Here is a 19,509-nt window from a genome sequence, read left to right as displayed (position 1 = left end):
ACTCTGTGTTTCTTTAATGAAATGACTAATGACGTTGTGTATTAGTCATTACAAACCTCTCAATGATAGCGTTAGTTACCTACCTGTACATGGTGAATAGCGTGGGGATATTATAATCACGCAGGAGGAGCAGAGTGGGGAGCCAGCCCTCGGTCAGACCCTGCGAGGCGTGGAAACCTGGAAGAGGAAGTAATGGAAGTGATGAACTCGTTAGCGCTGAAATGTAACTCCTTGCTGCCGTGTCGCCCTTTGGGAAGCCTTGCTGGGTCACCCACTGCTAGTAACACTCATGGGGTCCTATGTACTAAGCCATGGAGAGAGATAAAATACCAACCAATCAGCTCCTAACTGTCACTTTACACGCTGCGTTTAAAAATATGACAGGAGCTGATTGGTTGGTACTTTACCTCCGTCCACTTTATGTCTCCCTAAGACTTAGTACATAGACCCCTTATTTACCTGACAGCCATGCACTGGGGCTAATGCCGCAGATGGCGCCTCGAATAAATAGACGCTTCTTGACGGCTTCTCTGATGTGATGCTGCTTCCGCGGACACAGCCATCGGATCACTCTGCGTTACCATCGGCCATCTGAGTAACCCTCAGGTCCGAAAATCAGCTGTCTCCCCGAACGGCTTCAATGCTTCTTCGAGTCTGACTTGGCAGTGCTAGTGCTCCTGCGTGAACTAGAGTTCACACAGGCGCACAAATCCCCGGCATCCGGTGGAAGGAGCCAGATGGGGAAGAGAGATCTGAAAGGATCCCTCTTCAGAACTCCTTCCCATAGGGAATTATCGGGGTGAGCGCCGAGTGTGGGAGCAAATGTCTGAAGATGGCGAATGCTCCTGCAGTCAAGCTCTGAAAATATTGAAGAATTTAGGCCCCCATACTAGTGTATGGGGACAGCGGACCATTCCGCGAGAGAAAGGTAAACAGGAGATATCTGTGACACTAATGTATGGGGACAGCGGGCCATTCCGCCAGAGGAAGGTAAGCAGGAGATATCTGTGATACTAGTGTATGGGGACAGCGGGCCATTCCGCCAGAGGAAGGTAAGTAGGAGATATCTGTGATACTAGTGTATGGGGACAGCGGGCCATTCCGGGAGAGAAAGGTAAGTAGGAGATATCTGTGATACTAGTGTATGGGGACAGCGGGCCATTCCGCCAGAGGAAGGGTGGCAGGAGATATCTGTGATACTATTGTATGGGGACAGCAGGCCATTCCGCCAGAGGAAGGTAAGCAGGAGATATCTATGATACTAGTGTATGGGGACAGCGGGCCATTCCGCCAGAGGAAGGTAAGCAGGAGATATCTGTGATACTAGTGTATGGGGACAGCGGGCCATTCCGGGAGAGAAAGGTAAGTAGGAGATATCTGTGATACTAGTGTATGGGGACAGCGGGCCATTCCGCCAGAGAAAGGTTGGCAGGAGATATCTGTGATACTATTGTATGGGGACAGCAGGCCATTCCGGGAGAGGAATGTAAGCAGGAGATATCTGTGGTACTAGTGTATGGGGACAGCGGGCCATTCCGCCAGAGGAAGGTAAGCAGGAGATATCTGTGATACTAGTGTATGGGGACAGCGGGCCATTCCACCAGAGGAAGGTAAGCAGGAGATATCTGTGATACTAGTGTATGGGGACAGCGGGCCATTCTGCGAGAGAAAGGTTGGCAGGAGATATCTGTGATACTATTGTATGGGAACAGCGGGCCATTCCGGGAGAGGAATGTAAGCAGGAGATATCTATGATACTAGTGTATGGGGACAGCAGGCCATTCCGGGAGAGGAAGGTTGCAGGAGATATCTGTGATACTAGTGTATGGGGACAGCGGGCCATTCCGCCAGAGGAAGGTAAGCAGGAGAAACCTGTGATACTAGTGTATAGGGACAGCGAGCCATTCCGCAAGAGGATGGTAAGCAGGAGATATCTGTGACACTAATGTATGGGGACAGCGGGCCATTCCGCCAGAGGAAGGTAAGCAGGAGATATCTGTGATACTAGTGTATGGGGACAGCGGGCCATTCCGGGAGAGGAAGGTAAGTAGGAGATATCTGTGATACTAGTATATGGGGACAGCGGACCATTCCGGGAGAGGAAGGTAAGCAGGAGATATCTGTGATACTAGTGTATGGGGACAGCGGGCCATTCCGCCAGAGGAAGGTAAGCAGGAGAAACCTGTGATACTAGTGTATAGGGACAGCGAGCCATTCCGCAAGAGGATGGTAAGCAGGAGATATCTGTGATACTAGTGTATGGGGACAGTGGTCCATTCCGCAAGAGAAAGGTAAGCAGGAGATATCTGTGACACTAATATATGGGGACAGCGGGCCATTCCGCCAGAGGAAGGTAAGCAGGAGATATCTGTGATACTAGTGTATGGGGACAGCGGACCATTCCGCGAGAGAAAGGTAAACAGGAGATATCTGTGACACTAGTGTATGGGGACAGCGGGCCATTCCGCCAGAGGAAGGTAAGCAGAAGATATCTGTGATACTAGTGTATGGGGACAGCGGGCCATTCCGGGAGAGAAAGGTAAGCAGGAGATATCTGTGATACTAGTGTATGGGGACAGCGGGCCATTCCGCCAGAGGAAGGTAAGTAGGAGATATCTGTGATACTAGTGTATGGGGACAGCGGGCCATTCCGGGAGAGAAAGGTAAGCAGGAGATATCTGTGATACTAGTGTATGGGGACAGCGGGCCATTCCGCCAGAGGAAGGTAAGCAGGAGATATCTGTGATACTAGTGTATGGGGACAGCGGGCCATTCCGCCAGAGGAAGGTAAGCAGGAGATATCTGTGATACTAGTGTATGGGGACAGCGGGCCATTCCGCGAGAGAAAGGTTGGCAGGAGATATCTGTGATACTATTGTATGGGAACAGCAGGCCATTCCGGGAGAGGAATGTAAGCAGGAGATATCTATGATACTAGTGTATGGGGACAGCAGGCCTTTCCGGGAGAGGAAGGTTGCAGGGGATATCTGGGATACTAGTGTATGGGGACAGCGGGCCATTACGGGAGAGGAAGGTAAGCAGGAGATATCTGTGATACTAGTGTATGGGGACAGCGGGCCATTCCGCGAGAGAAAAGTTGGCAGGAGATATCTGTGATACTATTGTATGGGAACAGCAGGCCATTCCGGGAGAGGAATGTAAGCAGGAGATATCTGTGATACTAGTGTATGGGGACAGCAGGCCATTCCGGGAGAGGAAGGTTGCAGGAGATATCTGGGATACTAGTGTATGGGGACAGCGGGCCATTACGGGAGAGGAAGGTAAGCAGGAGATATCTGGGATACTAGTGTATGGGGACAGCGGGCCATTCCGGGAGAGGAAGGTAAGTAGGAGATATCTGTGATACTAGTATATGGGGACAGCGGACCATTCCGGGAGAGGAAGGTAAGCAGGAGATATCTGTGATACTAGTGTATGGGGACAGCGGGCCATTCCGCCAGAGGAAGGTAAGCAGGAGAAACCTGTGATACTAGTGTATAGGGACAGCGAGCCATTCCGCAAGAGGATGGTAAGCAGGAGATATCTGTGATACTAGTGTATGGGGACAGTGGGCCATTCCACAAGAGGAAGGTAAGCAAGAGATATCTGTGATACTAGTGTATGGGGACAGCGAGCCATTCCGCAAGAGGAAGGTAAGCAAGAGATATCTGTGATACTAGTGTATGGGGACAGCGGGCCATTCCGGGAGAGAAAGATAAGCAGGAGAAACCTGTAATACTAGTGTATAGGGACAGCGAGCCATTCCGGGAGAGGAAGGTAAGCAAGAGATATCTGTGATACTAGTGTATGGGGACAGCGGGCCATTCCACCAGAGGAAGGTAAGCAGGAGATATCTGTGTTACTAGTGTATGGGGACAGCGGGCCATTAAGGGAGAGGAAGGTAAGCAGGAGATATCTGAGATACTAGTGTATGGGGACAGCGGGCCATTCCGGGAGAGGAAGGTAAGTAGGAGATATCTGTGATACTAGTGTATGGGGACAGTGGGCCATTCCGGGAGAGGAAGGTAAGTAGGAAATATCTGTGATACTAGTGTATGGGGACAGCGGGCCATTGTGCCACAGGAAGGTAAGCAGGAGATATCTGTGATACTAGTGTATGGGGACAGTGGGCCATTCCGGGAGAGAAAGGTTGGCAGGAGATATCTGTGATACTATTGTATGGGGACAGCAGGCCATTCCGGGAGAGGAATGTAAGCAGGAGATATCTGTGATACTAGTGTATGAGGACAGCGGGCCATTCCGGGAGAGGAAGGTAAGCAGGAGATATCTGTGATATTAGTGTATGGGGACAGCAGGCCATTCCGGGAGAGGAAGGTAAGTAGGAGATATCTGGGATACTAGTGTATGGGGACAGCAGGCCATTCCGGGAGAGGAAGGTAAGTAGGAGATATCTGTGATACTAGTATATGGGGACAGCGGACCATTCCGGGAGAGGAAGGTAAGCAGGAGATATCTGTGATACTAGTGTATGGGGACAGCGGGCCATTCCGCCAGAGGAAGGTAAGCAGGAGAAACCTGTGATACTAGTGTATAGGGACAGCGAGCCATTCCGCAAGAATAAGGTAAGCAGGAGATATCTGTGATACTAGTGTATGGGGACAGTGGGCCATTCCGCAAGAGGAAGGTAAGCAGGAGATATCTGTGATACTAGTGTATGGGGACAGTGGCCCATTCCGCCAGAGGAAGGTAAGTAGGAGATATCTGTGATACTAGTATATGGGGACAGCGAGCCATTCCGGGAGAGGAAGGTAAGCAAGAGATATCTGTGATACTAGTGTATGGGGACAGCGGGCCATTCCGCCAGAGGAAGGTAAGCAGGAGATATCTGTGATACTAGTGTATGAGGACAGTGGGCCATTCCGGGAGAGAAAGGTAAGCAGGAGATATCTGTGATACTAGTGTATGGGGACAGTGAGTCATTCCAGGACAGAAAGGTAAGCAGGAGATATCTGTGATACTAGTGTATGGGGACAGCAGACAATTCCGCGAGAGAAAGGTAAGCAGGAGATATCTGTGACACTAATGTATGGGGACAGCGGGCCATTCCGCCAGAGGAAGGTAAGCAAGAGATATCTGTGATACTAGGTATGAGGACAGTGGGCCATTCCGGGCGAGAAAGGTAGGCAGGAGATATCTGTGATACTAGTGTATGGGGACAGCGGGCCATTGCGCCAGAGGAAGGTAAGCAGGAGATATCTGTGATACTAGTGTATGGGGACAGCGGGCCATTCCGCGAGAGAAAGGTTGGCAGGAGATATCTGTGATACTATTGTATGGGGACAGCAGGCCATTCCGGGAGAGGAAGGTAAGCAGGAGATATCTGGGATACTAGTGTATGAGGACAGCGGGCCATTACGGGAGAGGAAGGTAAGCAGGAGATATCTGAGATACTAGTGTATGGGGACAGCGGGCCATTACGGGAGAGGAAGGTAAGCAGGAGATATCTGAGATACTAGTGTATGGGGACAGTGGTCCATTCCGGGAGAGGAAGGTAAGTAGGAGATATCTGTGATACTAGTGTATGGGGACAGCGGGCCATTCCGCCAGAGGAAGGTAAGCAGGAGAAACTGTGATACTAGTGTATAGGGACAGCGGCCATTCCACAAGAGGAAGGTAAGTAGGAGATATCTGGGATATCTCCTGTGTTACCTGTATGTTGAATGGCCCCAAAACTTACTGTCTACAAAAGCAGGTGAAAATGTTAATTTTCACTTTGAATTTGTAGAAATTAAGTGGTATTGAATAGACCCCAAAAACTGCTTTAGGCTAGTTACACAGTGTAAATAAATATGTTTAAAATGTGGATTGAAGCAGAACACACACATTACAGTAAAGACAATAATAAATTCACACTGCACAGCAATAATTATGGATATTACACGTGTGAGATTGCATGATGGCTGGCGTCTGTGTATTTATATATAGTGTTGAGAACACTCTGATAATCCAGAGGGGGTTCCTGGGGATTATTGCTCATAGTGGCTGTACCTCATCGCGGTATTAGGGGAGAAACACTTTGGCGCTAATGCAGAGTGAGTGCTACGCCGGCCTACGTAGCGTGACGCCTAATTTCACTCTGGTCATTACTTCTGAGCAATGGGAAAGGAAGGGGCATTCTAACTTAGGGGCGGGCGTATTCACTCAGGCGCCACTCACGCGGGTCATCAGTTTTGCGTATTTACACCTGTTAGGTGGCGGATTTTCTCCTGCTTCCTTTTTTTTTTTTTTTTCGCCCTTTTTTGCCAACAACTCTACTTCCCTGCCCCTTTGTAACCACATCACATGTATAGCGAGGGCACATAAGGGGGTGGCGGTGTGCCTTGTGCTGGCCAGGATGTAGTTATACCCACAAGGAAATTCCGACAAGGGACTTAAAATAGGCGTCAAAGAACTGACGCCTATCTTAATCCCGACTCCGGAATGCCAAAGGACGCCAGCCCGAACGAGGTATGTCCGGAGCACCCATATGCTTAGCTGCAGGGGGGGTGGGTTAGGTTTAGGGAGTGTAGCGGGGTTAGGTTTTGGGGGGGTTAGAGTTCGTCATCCCTAGGGGGAAGTTAGGGTTAGCCCCCCCCTGGGAGGATTAGGAGTAATGTGCAGTATGGGTGGGTTAGGGTTAGGCATCCCCAGTGGGGGGATAGGGTTAGCCACTATTAAGGGAAGGTTAGGGTTTGGGGGTATTGGGTACTTACCTGGCCTGTCCGGATCTTCTTCCTTCGGGCTGCTGGCGTCAGGATATGAACCCGTGGCAATTCAGCCACCGGGACTTCATACCCATTCCGTGCTGGCCTCCTTTCCTAAATCCATGACTTTATAATGTCACGCTTAGGGGAAGTAAAGTATTGCTTGGAGCACCCTGAGGATGCTCCTGGCGGCCCTGCGCTAGCGCTACTGGCTGCAGGGTGCCATTCCAGGTACCGATGCAAGTCACATGCAGGTTACATGGGGCAGCGATGGTGCCACTTCCTGGGCCCATCCTGTGCATCGGCACAGATTGTACAGCCATAGTTACAGCCAGGGGCATTTCTAGTGGGGAGGGGGCCCTCTCCTCTCTGCCAGGCGGCCGGCAGCACACTGAGCTGTGCACGGGCAGCGCCGGAGTTATAGTGTATGCACACGTCACCGGGAAAATGGCCGTGATGGACATTTTCCCTGTACTGCGCATGCAGTTCTTTTAGGCCGCTACGGCCATTTTCCAGTCATTTTACAGCGCCGGACCGCCACGCCGACGTGGAACTTCGGAGAGGTAAGTAACATTATGGGTGCAGGGTGTGCGGTGCGGGGCCCCCCTGGACCCAGGGGCCCGTGTTCCCCGCACACCCTGCACCCATTATAGATACACCCCTGGTTATGGCCATGACCCCATTAAAGCTTTTAATTTGATTTTGTAATTTGTACTAGAAAAGTGGCCCCCGAATCTAACCCTGTAGGATTACGCTATGCTGAGGCGTGGCACGTGTGCCTTTGTGCAGATGAATTGATTGGTCATCTAAGGGTATGCATTGGAGCACATTGGCATTCTGCTATTTCATGTGCGTTTGTGCAGGCGCTCTAGGTAACGTTTTGCCGGTGTGTGGGCAAATGTGCGTGCTGGCAAAAGTGGAACTCGGAGTACCCGCTACTTGTGTGCACGCGCTTGTATGTTAGGGAGTTTAAACTCTAAGCCCCAATGGGGCAGTAAGTGAAATTAATGCCATTCTCTGTACAGTGCTGCATCAAACTAGTAGCACTATATAGACCGCAATAAGAAATGGTAAGTATAATAATATAAAATACAGGGGTCTATTTACTAAGCAGTGTTAGGAGACAGAGTGACTAGCAATAAGGTGCCAGCCAATCAGCTCCCAACTGTCATTTTTGAAACACAGCCTGTGAGATGACAGTTGGGAGCTGATTGGCTGGTACCTTATCACTTTTCACTCTGTCTCCTAACACTGCTTAGTAACTAGACCCCTTTATCTTTAAAATAACTAATGCTTTTCCCATGACTGACAGTAACCCCAAACGCTGCCTTCTATTTCCTCCGCCTCATTATAAATAACCTGTGTATTCTATTTCTCTCCTTATTTCAGTCTTCTCCCCATTCCACAGATACCTGTTCCCTCCCCATCCCGCCATTTCTGTGACCTCAGCTAACCACCTGCCCTTACTTAGTGTCCTGTTGGGCTATTAATCCCTGGGCTCTTGAGCTGAACCCCCATCCACAGCTGTCCGTCCATATCTGTGTAAAAGTTTTATTGGCCTTCAGCTCACAGAAACTGTGAAGTTACCCAGGATTTTTCTAGCTGCGCCCAGATCTCTGGCTACTGTTGCTGGCAGGCAGCGGGTGGATAAACAGGCTTTGTAAGGGATTCACAGCTAAACATCTACATGGGCTGTAAATACATGGGATTTTTCAAACTCCCCCATAAAGCTGTAACTACTGACTTAGGGCCTGGACAGTGCAATGAGCGGTAACCTGGCACCTATGATCTCAGCTTCTGAGAAGCCATCTGAAAGTGCTCCCTTCTCCTCTGTCAGTGTCTAAAGGTCTAGCTCTTGCTAGAGAATGTCCGTCTTGTCAGTTCTTTTAGTCCCGGAATGTTTTATGCCTGCACTAAATATGGATTACAAGTAAACATTGCTGTGTTCTGGGTATTCCAAACGCTGAATTAAAAAGAAATAGACCTGGGACGTGGTGGGTCATATAACATGATGCAATGGAGCTAGCTGAATAGGAGAATACCTGGATGGAAGCCCACCACAAGATCAGGCCTTGCTGCACGGTGGTTCTCCACCAGTGTCTCCCAAAAGACGTGATACAGGCCTCTGTAGCCACTCAAGTACACTCTCCCACGTGGTCCAAATGCCGTCAAAGGTGGTATCATAACTGGTCCATCTACTACCTCCGGTCCAACCATGACCACCTCTAGGCCCTGGTTTCCTGGGAACATCTTCGCCAGCTCGTCGTAGTCTGTGGCCTTAATGCATAAGGTTTCTATGTGGGAAGCCCCGACCACATGCACAGTGATCGGTCCAGTGTAGGGGTCCACGCGGAAGGCGTTCATAGCAAAGCCAATGGTCATTGGTCTAGTGAAAAAGTCTGTTGTCAAGCGCTTGATCGAGTCTCTGAGTTCACTGTTGTCTGGCTTAGGCTTTCCAGCATTGGCCCAAAGAATCCCCATGTAACGTCCAGCCATTATATGATCCAGTTTCTCCTCCAAATTCTCCTGCATGGAGAACCAGTCTTCCCAGGTCTTCACATCTGTGATGGTCTTACTCCAAGGAGAAGTTGTGAAAGGAATGTCCCCTATGAGAAAGCCAGAGCATGGTCAATGGACACCACTGGAAGAGAAACATCACTGATCAACTATCAGTAGGACCGAGGGCCTGATTCAGAGGTGGATACAGCGTCATGTTTGGTCGCAAAGTGACCGTCTTGAGGGCAAATCATACACAGTGGTTAAGGCTTTGGCTTCTGACTTGCAACGGACATTTTGAGTGTCTTTAGGGTTTTTCAAAAGTCCAAGGGTGCAAGCGATGTGCGACCAATGGTGCATCTGTGTACATTATCAATGGTGCATCTGTGTACGCGAGCAACGGTACATCTGTGTACGCGACCAACGGTGCATCTGTGTACACTAGCAATGGTGCATCTGTGTACACTAGCAACGGTTCATCTGTGTTCACCAGCAATGGTGCATCTGTGTATGCCAGCAATGGTGCATCTGTGTACACTAGCAACGGTGCATCTGTGTACGCCAGCAATGGTGCATCTGTGTACACTAGCAACGGTGCATCTGTGTACGCTAGCAATGGTGCATCTGTGTACACGAGGAATGGTGCATCTGTGTACACCAGCAATGGTGCATCTGTGTACGCTAGCAATAGTGCATCTGTTTACGCGAGCAATGGTGCATCTGTGTACGCTAACAATGGTGCATCTGTGTACGCGAGCAATGGTGCATCTGTGTACGCTAACAATGGTGCATCTGTGTACGCGAGCAATGGTCCATATGTGTACGCGAGGAATGGTGCATCTGTGTACGCCAGCAATGGTGCATCTGTGTACACTATCAATGGTGCATCTGTGTACGCGAGCAATAGTGCATCTGTGTACACTATCAATGGTGCATCTGTGTACGCGAGCAACGGTACATCTGTGTACGCTAGCAATGGTGCTTCTGTGTACACTATCAATGGTGTATCTGTGTACGCGAGCAATAGTGCATCTGTGTACACTATCAATGGTGCATCTGTATACGCTAGCAATGGTGCATCTGTGTATGCTAGCAATCGTGCATCTGTGTACGCGAGCAATGTGGCATCTGTGTACGCGAGCAATGGACTTGGCTAGTGTGCGTCTCAATGCAAATCCCAGAGGCTGCAACATTTGCATATTTTTGCACAACTGCTGCGTTACGGGATCACAGCCGCAACGAGATTTGTGTCCATCTCTGAATCATGCCCAGTGTTATGATATGAAAAGGGGAAGAGAGGCAGCAGGACGCCACAGACTGAGAGTTATATAGGGGCCTATTCATGATGTTAATTATTGGGGACCCCGATACTTAACATTCTAACTCGCCGCGGATTCCGGAGCAATTCATCATTAATCCGAAATAAATCAGCTGTCCCGCGAGCGGATTCCCTTTTCCTTATTATTGCAACACTGCACATAGGGGCTATGAGAGAGGAGAGTATGACAGGTCTCCGTAGCAGCTGCCCCCCCCCCGTAATCATTTGTTTATAAGCGTGGAACTTTCCATGTAATCGCTACCTGTGAAGATCAGCCACTCCACCAGTCTGTCTATGGCAGCAAGCTTCAGCTTCCTGCAGAATTTCTTGTGTAACGGCCAATTCTGTCTGTGACACTCAGAGCTGCAGTAATACACGTTCTGACACCTGGGTAGGGGGTGAGCACAGGTGGTGGGAGAGGGCAGGGTACAAATAGCACAAAGAAGCCAAACAGTGCACAGAACATGTAAACACAATGCACAAGTCAAGTCTATGGGGTACATTTACTAAGATTCCAGATGGTCCCGATTTTCATTGAGATTAATCTCGCAGGAACTCGCCCAAACTCAGGTGATTTATTCGCTTTTTAATCTCTCAAATTTACCAACAGGCGATTTGAGGCAAATTGAGTTGGCCGATAGTGAAGCAGAACGAGATATCTCTCCCGAGGAGATGACTCGCCCGAGATTGCAGTGTTTTCTCTCTGCAAATCTCTCCCGAGCTAGCAGCCTGCACATATCAGTGAGATATGTGTAAGCTGCCTGTGTGTTAGTCCTGTAATAAACGGGTTCAATTCTTTAAAAAAAATGACGCAGGGTCATCCCCCAAAAGCATAACCAGCCCCGGACTTGTCAGCCTGTCCTGGTACCTAAAATGACGGGGAACAAAATGAGTAGGGTTCCACCGTAATTTAGGCACCAGCAGTAGTCTGCAGGGCCGACAGATGAGCAGAGCCCGGCAGCGGAAGCCCGACAGCGCTGGAAATCCTGATCGTCGCTAAGGTAAGTATAAACTAACCTAACCCCCTAACCCTCCTTAGGGGTGCCTAACCCTAACCTCCCCCCCAAGTGCCTAACCCTAATCCCCCCTCTAAGTGCCTAACCCTAACCCCCCTCTGAGTGCTTAACCCTAACCCCCCTTCCCCGCTGCCTAAACCTAAGTCCCCCCGGGTGCCCTAAACCTAACCCTCCCCCCCCCGCGGCTGTCCGGTGTCGGGGAAATGTCAGGCGTCTACATCTAGATACCCGGCATTTCACCCTCGCCGGGATATGACAGTCGGGAAGCCGGCTGTCGGTATTAAGGCAGCCGGTTTCCCGATTGTATACCGCAGGGCCAGTCTTGGTTTTAAATATAGGGGGGGAAATTGCGTAGGGGTCCCCCTATATTTAAAACCAACACTGGACCAAAAATGACCGGGGTGTAATGCCACAGTCAGGAGACCCTATTACCGGGTCTCCAGGGCCAAAGCATTATCACCCGAAGTCGCTCAGGCCAAGCCGGGGATCTCAGGGGAGGTGGGGACCCCCTAAAAAAGGGGTTCCCCCTCCCGAAACCCCAGGCTTGGTCTGAATCCCGGGGCTCTTCCCCGCATCCCTGGGCTGTGGGTACGGGGGTAATAAAGTGTAAAATTGAAGTAAACTATTGTATTTTACAGTGGAACTACAGGTGCCAGCATGCCTGCCCTTTGGCACTTGTGGAATTACAAGTGCCAGCACACGTACCCTTACTGTAAAATAAATAGTTAAATAAAAACAATACACACACACCGGTTTTCTGTCCAGCCATGCCCCCCTGCTATGCCATTTTGGCAACCCTGCACATGATGCAATGTTCAAAAAAAGGAATTGCACCTGCCATAGGCTAGTCTAAGCTTCAGTGACGCACCAAAACGGATTAGCGCCACAGCCAGTGGGCGTCCCAGTAGGAAGCTCACCGGCCACGGCATTATTATAAAGACGCAGCCACGTCTGCGTGTACCTCTCAATCAGGCCCGTGCAAATGATATCATCGTGTACGGTGTTCATCTAGCGCAGGCGACCTGGAGGACACCATACAGTACACACGTAGGCCCTCTGCTGACAGCTCTCTGCAACTGCCAGTAAGGATGGCCATCGATGGGTCTACCATTGATGGCCTCCATCGATGGAATCATCAGTGTTTTAAATTGATGGCAGGAAAACCATCGACAGCCATCAGTGCAGCGGCTGGAGGTGGGACAATAAAGGAAGGGGACAGGGCACCTTGGATATGATGGGGGCGGAGCCAACATTTGGGTAAACAAAAAAAAAAAACAAGCAGCAAGAATACAATGATAAATGGGCAAGAATACAATGATAAATGGGCAAGAATACAATGATAAATGGGCTCCTAATTGCTTATAATCATTGAATGGCGTGATGCTTTATGGTGTGTGTGTGGTGGGGGGGTGTTACATGTATAGCAGCACTCTGCATAATGTGGTGCTTTTATACAAATAGTCATAACGCCTACCCCAACAAATTATATCACAAATGTCCAATACCCTCAGGCTCTGATTCAGAGGTGGACGCTATTGCAATTCGCACGCAGACTGAGCGATTGTTTGCCATTGCGCATGCATCGCAGTGCATGTGCGCGAAGGCAGCTGTGAGATCCCGCAGCATTCGCCATGCGAGCCCGCAGACCACAGAGGCCCATTACAGATTAATTGTCAGGAAGTGACCATTTGGGGGTGTTGACGGGGGGGTGGTTAAGGAAACGCAGGGGGTGTCTGGGCGTTTGAACGCCGTTACGTGGGCGTGCATAAATTAGCCACTGCAAGTGCGTACGTAGCCCTCCCTAGGCTGTTCCGCAAGGGTAAAATGGCCGCCGATGTCCTTCGATGTTACCGATATTTATGCGTGCATGCCATCGCTCATGCAAGTACGAAGGCAGCAGTGGGCGTCTTTATGCTCGGGTGACCTTTGCTAACATTAGCATATTTTCACAGCTGCGAGCATGGGAATGTGCAGCTGCGTACGCATTAGTGTCCCCCTCTGAATCACGCCCTCAGCGCGTGCCCTCAATCCATACTGCACCACAAATTGCATAACCAAGCCCTCGCACTGCCCACTATCAGGCAGCTCTCGGAGAGAGTGCAGCCACTTTACTAGGGGAGCTGGATGACGCAATTTGCGGTGAATCACATCATTGTGACCTCAGGGCCTGATTCAGACCCGCTCGCGAGCGCTGAGCGCTCGTGAGCGCTGAGCGCTCGCGAGCGGGTCGATGGTGCCCTAGTGCGCATGCACATGACGGAGGGAGCTCCGTCGTGCGCATGTGCGAGACCCGAATAACGACGGGGTAGCCGTCGTTATGGGTCTCGCACCAAAGGGGGCGTGCTGTCGATGATGAGTGACAGCACGCCCCCTGTGGTGGGCGTGCCGGGGGCGTGGCTGCCAGACGGAGGCGTTCCCATGGGAACGCCTACCGTCTGGGTCCGGCCCCACTGACATCACTAGTGATGTCAGTGGGAGTGATTTTGGCTCTGATAGAGCCAAAATCACTCCAGGGCTTGCGGCAATGAGACCCTACCGCAGGGTCTCGTCGCAAGCCCGATGGTCGCGATGGTCTTGACCATCGCAACCATCATCATGGACGCTCGCATAAGCTGTCGGTGGTAACCCACAGCTATGCGAGCGTCCAAAAGGCCAGACGGAAAAAAAAACACGCCCTGATTCAGAGCGGGCACTCGTTCAGAGCGTCCGGCTCTGAATCAGGCCCCCAGTCCTCACAGCACAATGACAATATTGGCAGTAGGGATGGACTTCGATGGCCGATAGTTACAGACCATCAATGTTTTTCTTCTGCTGGCAGTATTTTTACCATTCAATGGCGCCGTTCCAAAGTTTGCCTAATAATCTACCTTTTGCAGCGCCTCATGCCGCTGGGTTCTGGGAGGCCGGATGGGAGCTTCTTGCACTGAGCACAGAATTTATAGGTGTCCTCCATCTTCTGAAACATCTCAGAATATGTCCGGATGCCGAAATTAGAGGCAATATTGCGACCACCAAGAGCAGACCTAAGAGGATCGGGGAGAGACAAGGAGACATTATGAGGTCTAGTTACTAAGCAGTGTTAGGAGACAGAGTGAAAAGTGATAAGGTGCCAGCCAATCAGCTCCCAACTGTCATTTTTCAAACACAGCCTGTGAGATGACAGTTGGGAGCTGATTGGCTGGCACCTTATTGCAGACTTATCACTTTTCACTCTGGGCTCTGAATCAGGGCGGGCGCTGTTTTTTTAGGAGCGGCCTTCTGGCCGCTCGCATAGCTGTGGGTGACCACCCACAGCTATAGCGCACGGCCATGATGATGGGCGCGATGGTCAAGACCACTGCAACCATCGGGCTTGTGACGAGACCCTTGTGGTAGGGTCTCGTTCATCGCAAGCCCCAGAGAGCTTTCAGCTCAAACAGGGCCAGAAGCTCTCCACTGTGGGGCCGCCCCCAAACGGCAAGCGTTCCCTCTTGTACGCCTCCGATTGGGCAGCCACCCCCCTCGGCCCGCCCACCAAACGGGGCTAGCTGTCACTCAACATCGTCAGCCCGCCCCCTTTGGTGCAAGATCCGAAGCGACGGATTGCCCGTCGCTCGCCGGGTCTCGTGCATGCGTATGACGGAGCCGGCTCCGTAAAGCGCATGCGCTGTGGGCCACCATTGACCCATTGACCCGGTTGCGAGCGCTCAGTGCTTGCGACCGGATCTGAATCAGGCCCTCTGTCACCTAACAGTGCTTAGCAAATAGACCCCTTAATACCAGAAGAACAAGGTAAAAGCTATTGCCAAATGTTGCCAGAGACAAAAAGCACTTTGTGTCACACCTGTTTGAGTTTGAGAACCTGTGGATTAGTGCATCCATAGTCGCCACCATTGCCCGCACTATCGAAACTTGCACCAGTCCTATGGCGATGCAGCTTCTCTGACTGACTATGGCCTCCTATGCATACGGCTGCGCGTCCATGTGCGCAGCCCCTTTCACGGACATCCCCATGACACTCCCGTAAGTAACGCGCCCACTGAACGGAACATTTTATTTCTCATCACTTTCCCACATTCTTGTACGCAGATGCTTGGATTTGCAAAGGCGCTGGTCGGTGTCTCACTACAATCCTCGGCGATCTGCGGCATTTGCATATTCTCGCACATTCACTGTGTATACAGATGCATCAGTGGCATAATTAGCGTACAGCTCTGAGAACAGGTCCTATTTGAGCGTCAGCGTTGTATGCACGTCGCGTTTGGCCCCAAGTGAGAGGTGTGAGCAAAATAAAGACACATGAAACTAATGAGGATCAGATGATGAGACACAAGTGAGGAGTCACTATGGAGACAGCAGGCACCTGTACTCCTCGTAGCTCTTCATGTTCAGCTTCTGAAGGATGACACTGGACAGTCCGGGTACATTGCTGTCCATGGCCATGAACCCCAGAGAGTCGGTGTAATAGCTGCTGGCTGCAGCCTGTGTCTTCACAGACTTCTTCTTCGAAGTCACATTCTTGGAGGACACTTTCTTCTGGGACATGATGATACCGTGTCTATGGCTGGATAGGAGGAGACAAAGAATGAGAGAAGACCTACCTCTACCCATAATACAGATACTGTGAGAGCACCTACCTCTACCCATGATAGATACTGAGAGAAGACCTACCTCTACCCATGATAGAAACTGAGAGAGAAGATCTACCTCTACCCATGATAGAAACTGAGAGAGAAGACCTACCTCTACCCATGATACAGATACTGTGAAAGCTCCTGCCTCTACCCATGATACAGATACTGTGAGAGAAGACCTACCTCTACCCATAATAAAGATACTGGGAGAGAAGACCTACCTCTACCCTTGATACAGATACTGTGAGAACACCTACCTCTACCAATGATAGATACTGAGAGAAGACCTGCCTCTACCCATGATAGATACTGAGAGAAGACCTACCTCTACCCATGATACAGAACCTATGAAACCTCATACCTCTACCCATGATACAGATACTGTGAGAGCACCTACCTCTACCCATGATAGATACTGAGAGAAGACCTACCTCTGTCCTTCATACAGATACTGTGAGAGAAGACCTACCTCTGCCCTTGATACAGATACTGTGAGAGAAGACCTACCTCTGCCCTTGATAGAGACTATGAGAGCACCTACCCATGATAGACTATGAGAACACCTACCTCTACAAATGACTCATGTACTATAAGAACAGCTACCTCTACTCATGACACAGAAACTACAAGAACACCTACCTCTACCCATGATACAGAGAGTATGAGAACTCCTATCTCTTCTAGTAATAGACAATAAAAACACCTACATCCTGCCATATTACACAGACAATAAGACCTAAGGACTCTTATCTCTTCTCATAATATGGACAATAAAAATATCTACCTCTTCCAATAATACAGAGTACAAAAGACAATAAGACCTAACTCTTCATATGGTACAAACACAATGAGCACATCTACATATTCCAACAATACACAAAACAATTAGAACACAACTCTTTCCCCAATACTGAGACAATGAGAACACCTACCTCTTCTCATAACAAAGGCCATTAGAATGTCTCTGTATTATGGTAAGAGGTAAGCAATGAGAACACCTACCTCTCATTACAATATAGAGACAATGAGAACACCTACCTCTCATAACAATACAGAGACAATGGGAATGTCTACCTGGTCTCACAATACAGAGTGAGAACACTACCTATTTATCACTAAAGAGACAATAAGAACACCTACCTGATCCCACAATACAGAGTGAGAACACGACCTATTATTACACTATAGAGACAATAAGAACACCTACCTGATCCCACAATAAAGAGTGAGAACACTACCTATTATTACACTATAGAGACAATAAGAACACCTACCTGATCCCACAATATAGAGTGAGAACACTACCTATTATTACACTATAGAGACAATAAGAACACCTAACGGATCCCACAATACAGAGTGAGAACACTACCTATTATTACACTATAGAGACAATAAGAACACCTACCTGATCCCACAATACAGAGTGAGAACACTACCTATTATTACAGTATAGAGACAATAAGAAAACCTACCTGATCCTACAATATAGAGTGAGAACACAACCTATTATTACATTATAGAGACAATAAGAACACCTACCTGATCCCACAATATAGAGTGAGAACACTACCTATTATTACACTACAAAGACAATAAGAACACCTACCTGATCCCACAATACAGAGTGAGAACACTACCTATTATTACAGTATAGAGACAATAAGAACACCTACCTGATCCTACAACATAGAGTGAGAACACTACCTATTATTACACTACAAAGACAATAAGAACACCTACCTGATCCCACAATACAGAGTGAGAACACTACCTATTATTACACTATAGAGACAATAAGAACACCTACCTGATCCCACAATATAGAGTGAGAACACTACTTATTATTACACTATAGAGACAATAAGAACACCTACCTGATCCCACAATATAGAGTGAGAACACTACCTATTATTACAGTATAGAGACAATAAGAACACCTACCTGATCCCACAATATAGAGTGAGAACACTACCTATTATTACACTATAGAGACAATAAGAACACCTACCTGATCCCACAATACAGAGTGAGAACACTACTTATTATTACAGTATAGAGACAATAAGAACGCCTACCTGATACCACAATACAGAGTGAGAACACTACTTATTATTACAGTATAGAGACAATAAGAATGCCTACCTGATCCCACAATACAGAGTGAGAACACTACCTATTATTACACTATAGAGACAATAAGAACACCTACCTGATCCCACAATACAGAGTGAGAACACAACCTATTATTACACTATAGAGACAATAAGAACACCTACCTGATCCCACAGTACAGAGTGAGAACACTACCTATTATTACAGTATAGAGACAATAAGAACACCTACCTGATACCACAATACAGAGTGAGAACACTACTTATTATTACAGTATAGAGACAATAAGAACACCTACCTAATCCCACAATATAGAATGAGAACACTACTTATTATTACACTATAAAGACAATAAGAACACCTACCTGATCCTACAATATAGAGTGAGAAAACCTATTATTACACTATAGAGACAATAAGAACACCTACCTGATCCTACAATATAGAGTGAGAAAACCTATTATTACAGTATAGAGACATTAAGAACACCTACCTGATCCCACAATATAGAGTGAGAACACAACCTATTATTACACTATAGAGACAATAAGAACACCTACCTGATCCCACAATACAGAGTGAGAACACTACCTATTATTACAGTATAGAGACAATAAGAACGCCTACCTGATCCCACAATATAGAGTGAGAAAACCTATCTATTATTACACTATAGAGACAATAAGAACGCCTACCTGATCCCACAATACAGAGTGAGAACACTACCTATTATTACACTAAAGAGGCAATAAGAACACCTACCTGATACCACTATATAGAGTGAGAACACTACCTATTATTACACTAAAGAGGCAATAAGAACACCTACCTGATACCACTATATAGAGTGAGAACACTACCTATTATTACAGTATAGAGACAATAAGAAAACCTACCTGATCCTACAACATAGAGTGAGAACACTACCTATTATTACACTACAAAGACAATAAGAACACCTACCTGATCCCACAATACAGAGTGAGAACACTACCTATTATTACACTATAAAGACAATAAGAACACCTACCTGATCCCACAATATAGAGTGAGAACACTACCTATTATTACACTATAGAGACAATAAGAACACCTACCTGATCCCACAATATAGAGTGAGAACACTACCTATTATTACAGTATAGAGACAATAAGAACACCTACCTGATCCCACTATATAGAGTGAGAACACTACCTATTATTACAGTATAGAGACAATAATAACACCTACCTGATCCCACAATATA

The 19,509-nt window shown here is 48.3% G+C and overlaps 1 protein-coding gene across 2 annotated transcripts in view; it reads right to left on the bottom strand.

The window, feature by feature from the left end:
- Positions 1–19,509, bottom strand: part of MSS51 (MSS51 mitochondrial translational activator) — a 69,495-nt gene that overhangs the window by 2,064 nt on the left and 47,922 nt on the right. The window contains exons 2-6 of one of the 2 annotated variants that reach the window (XM_088464590.1): positions 15,877–16,077; positions 14,402–14,557; positions 10,781–10,905; positions 8,747–9,310; positions 84–177 (exon numbers count right to left, since the gene is read on the bottom strand). In XM_088464590.1, the coding sequence (XP_088320716.1) occupies positions 84–177; positions 8,747–9,310; positions 10,781–10,905; positions 14,402–14,557; positions 15,877–16,058 (1,121 nt within the window). In that variant the 5' untranslated portion in view covers positions 16,059–16,077. The other variant, XM_088464598.1, reaches the window with a different exon arrangement.

This window comes from Taudactylus pleione, unplaced genomic scaffold (genome assembly GCF_031769625.1).
Source record: "Taudactylus pleione unplaced genomic scaffold, aTauple2 ptg000061l, whole genome shotgun sequence".
In the NCBI taxonomy this organism is placed as follows: domain Eukaryota; kingdom Metazoa; phylum Chordata; class Amphibia; order Anura; family Myobatrachidae; genus Taudactylus; species Taudactylus pleione.
The sequence above is the reverse complement of the archived record's forward strand: the minus strand, read 5'-3'. Positions and strand labels throughout refer to the sequence as shown.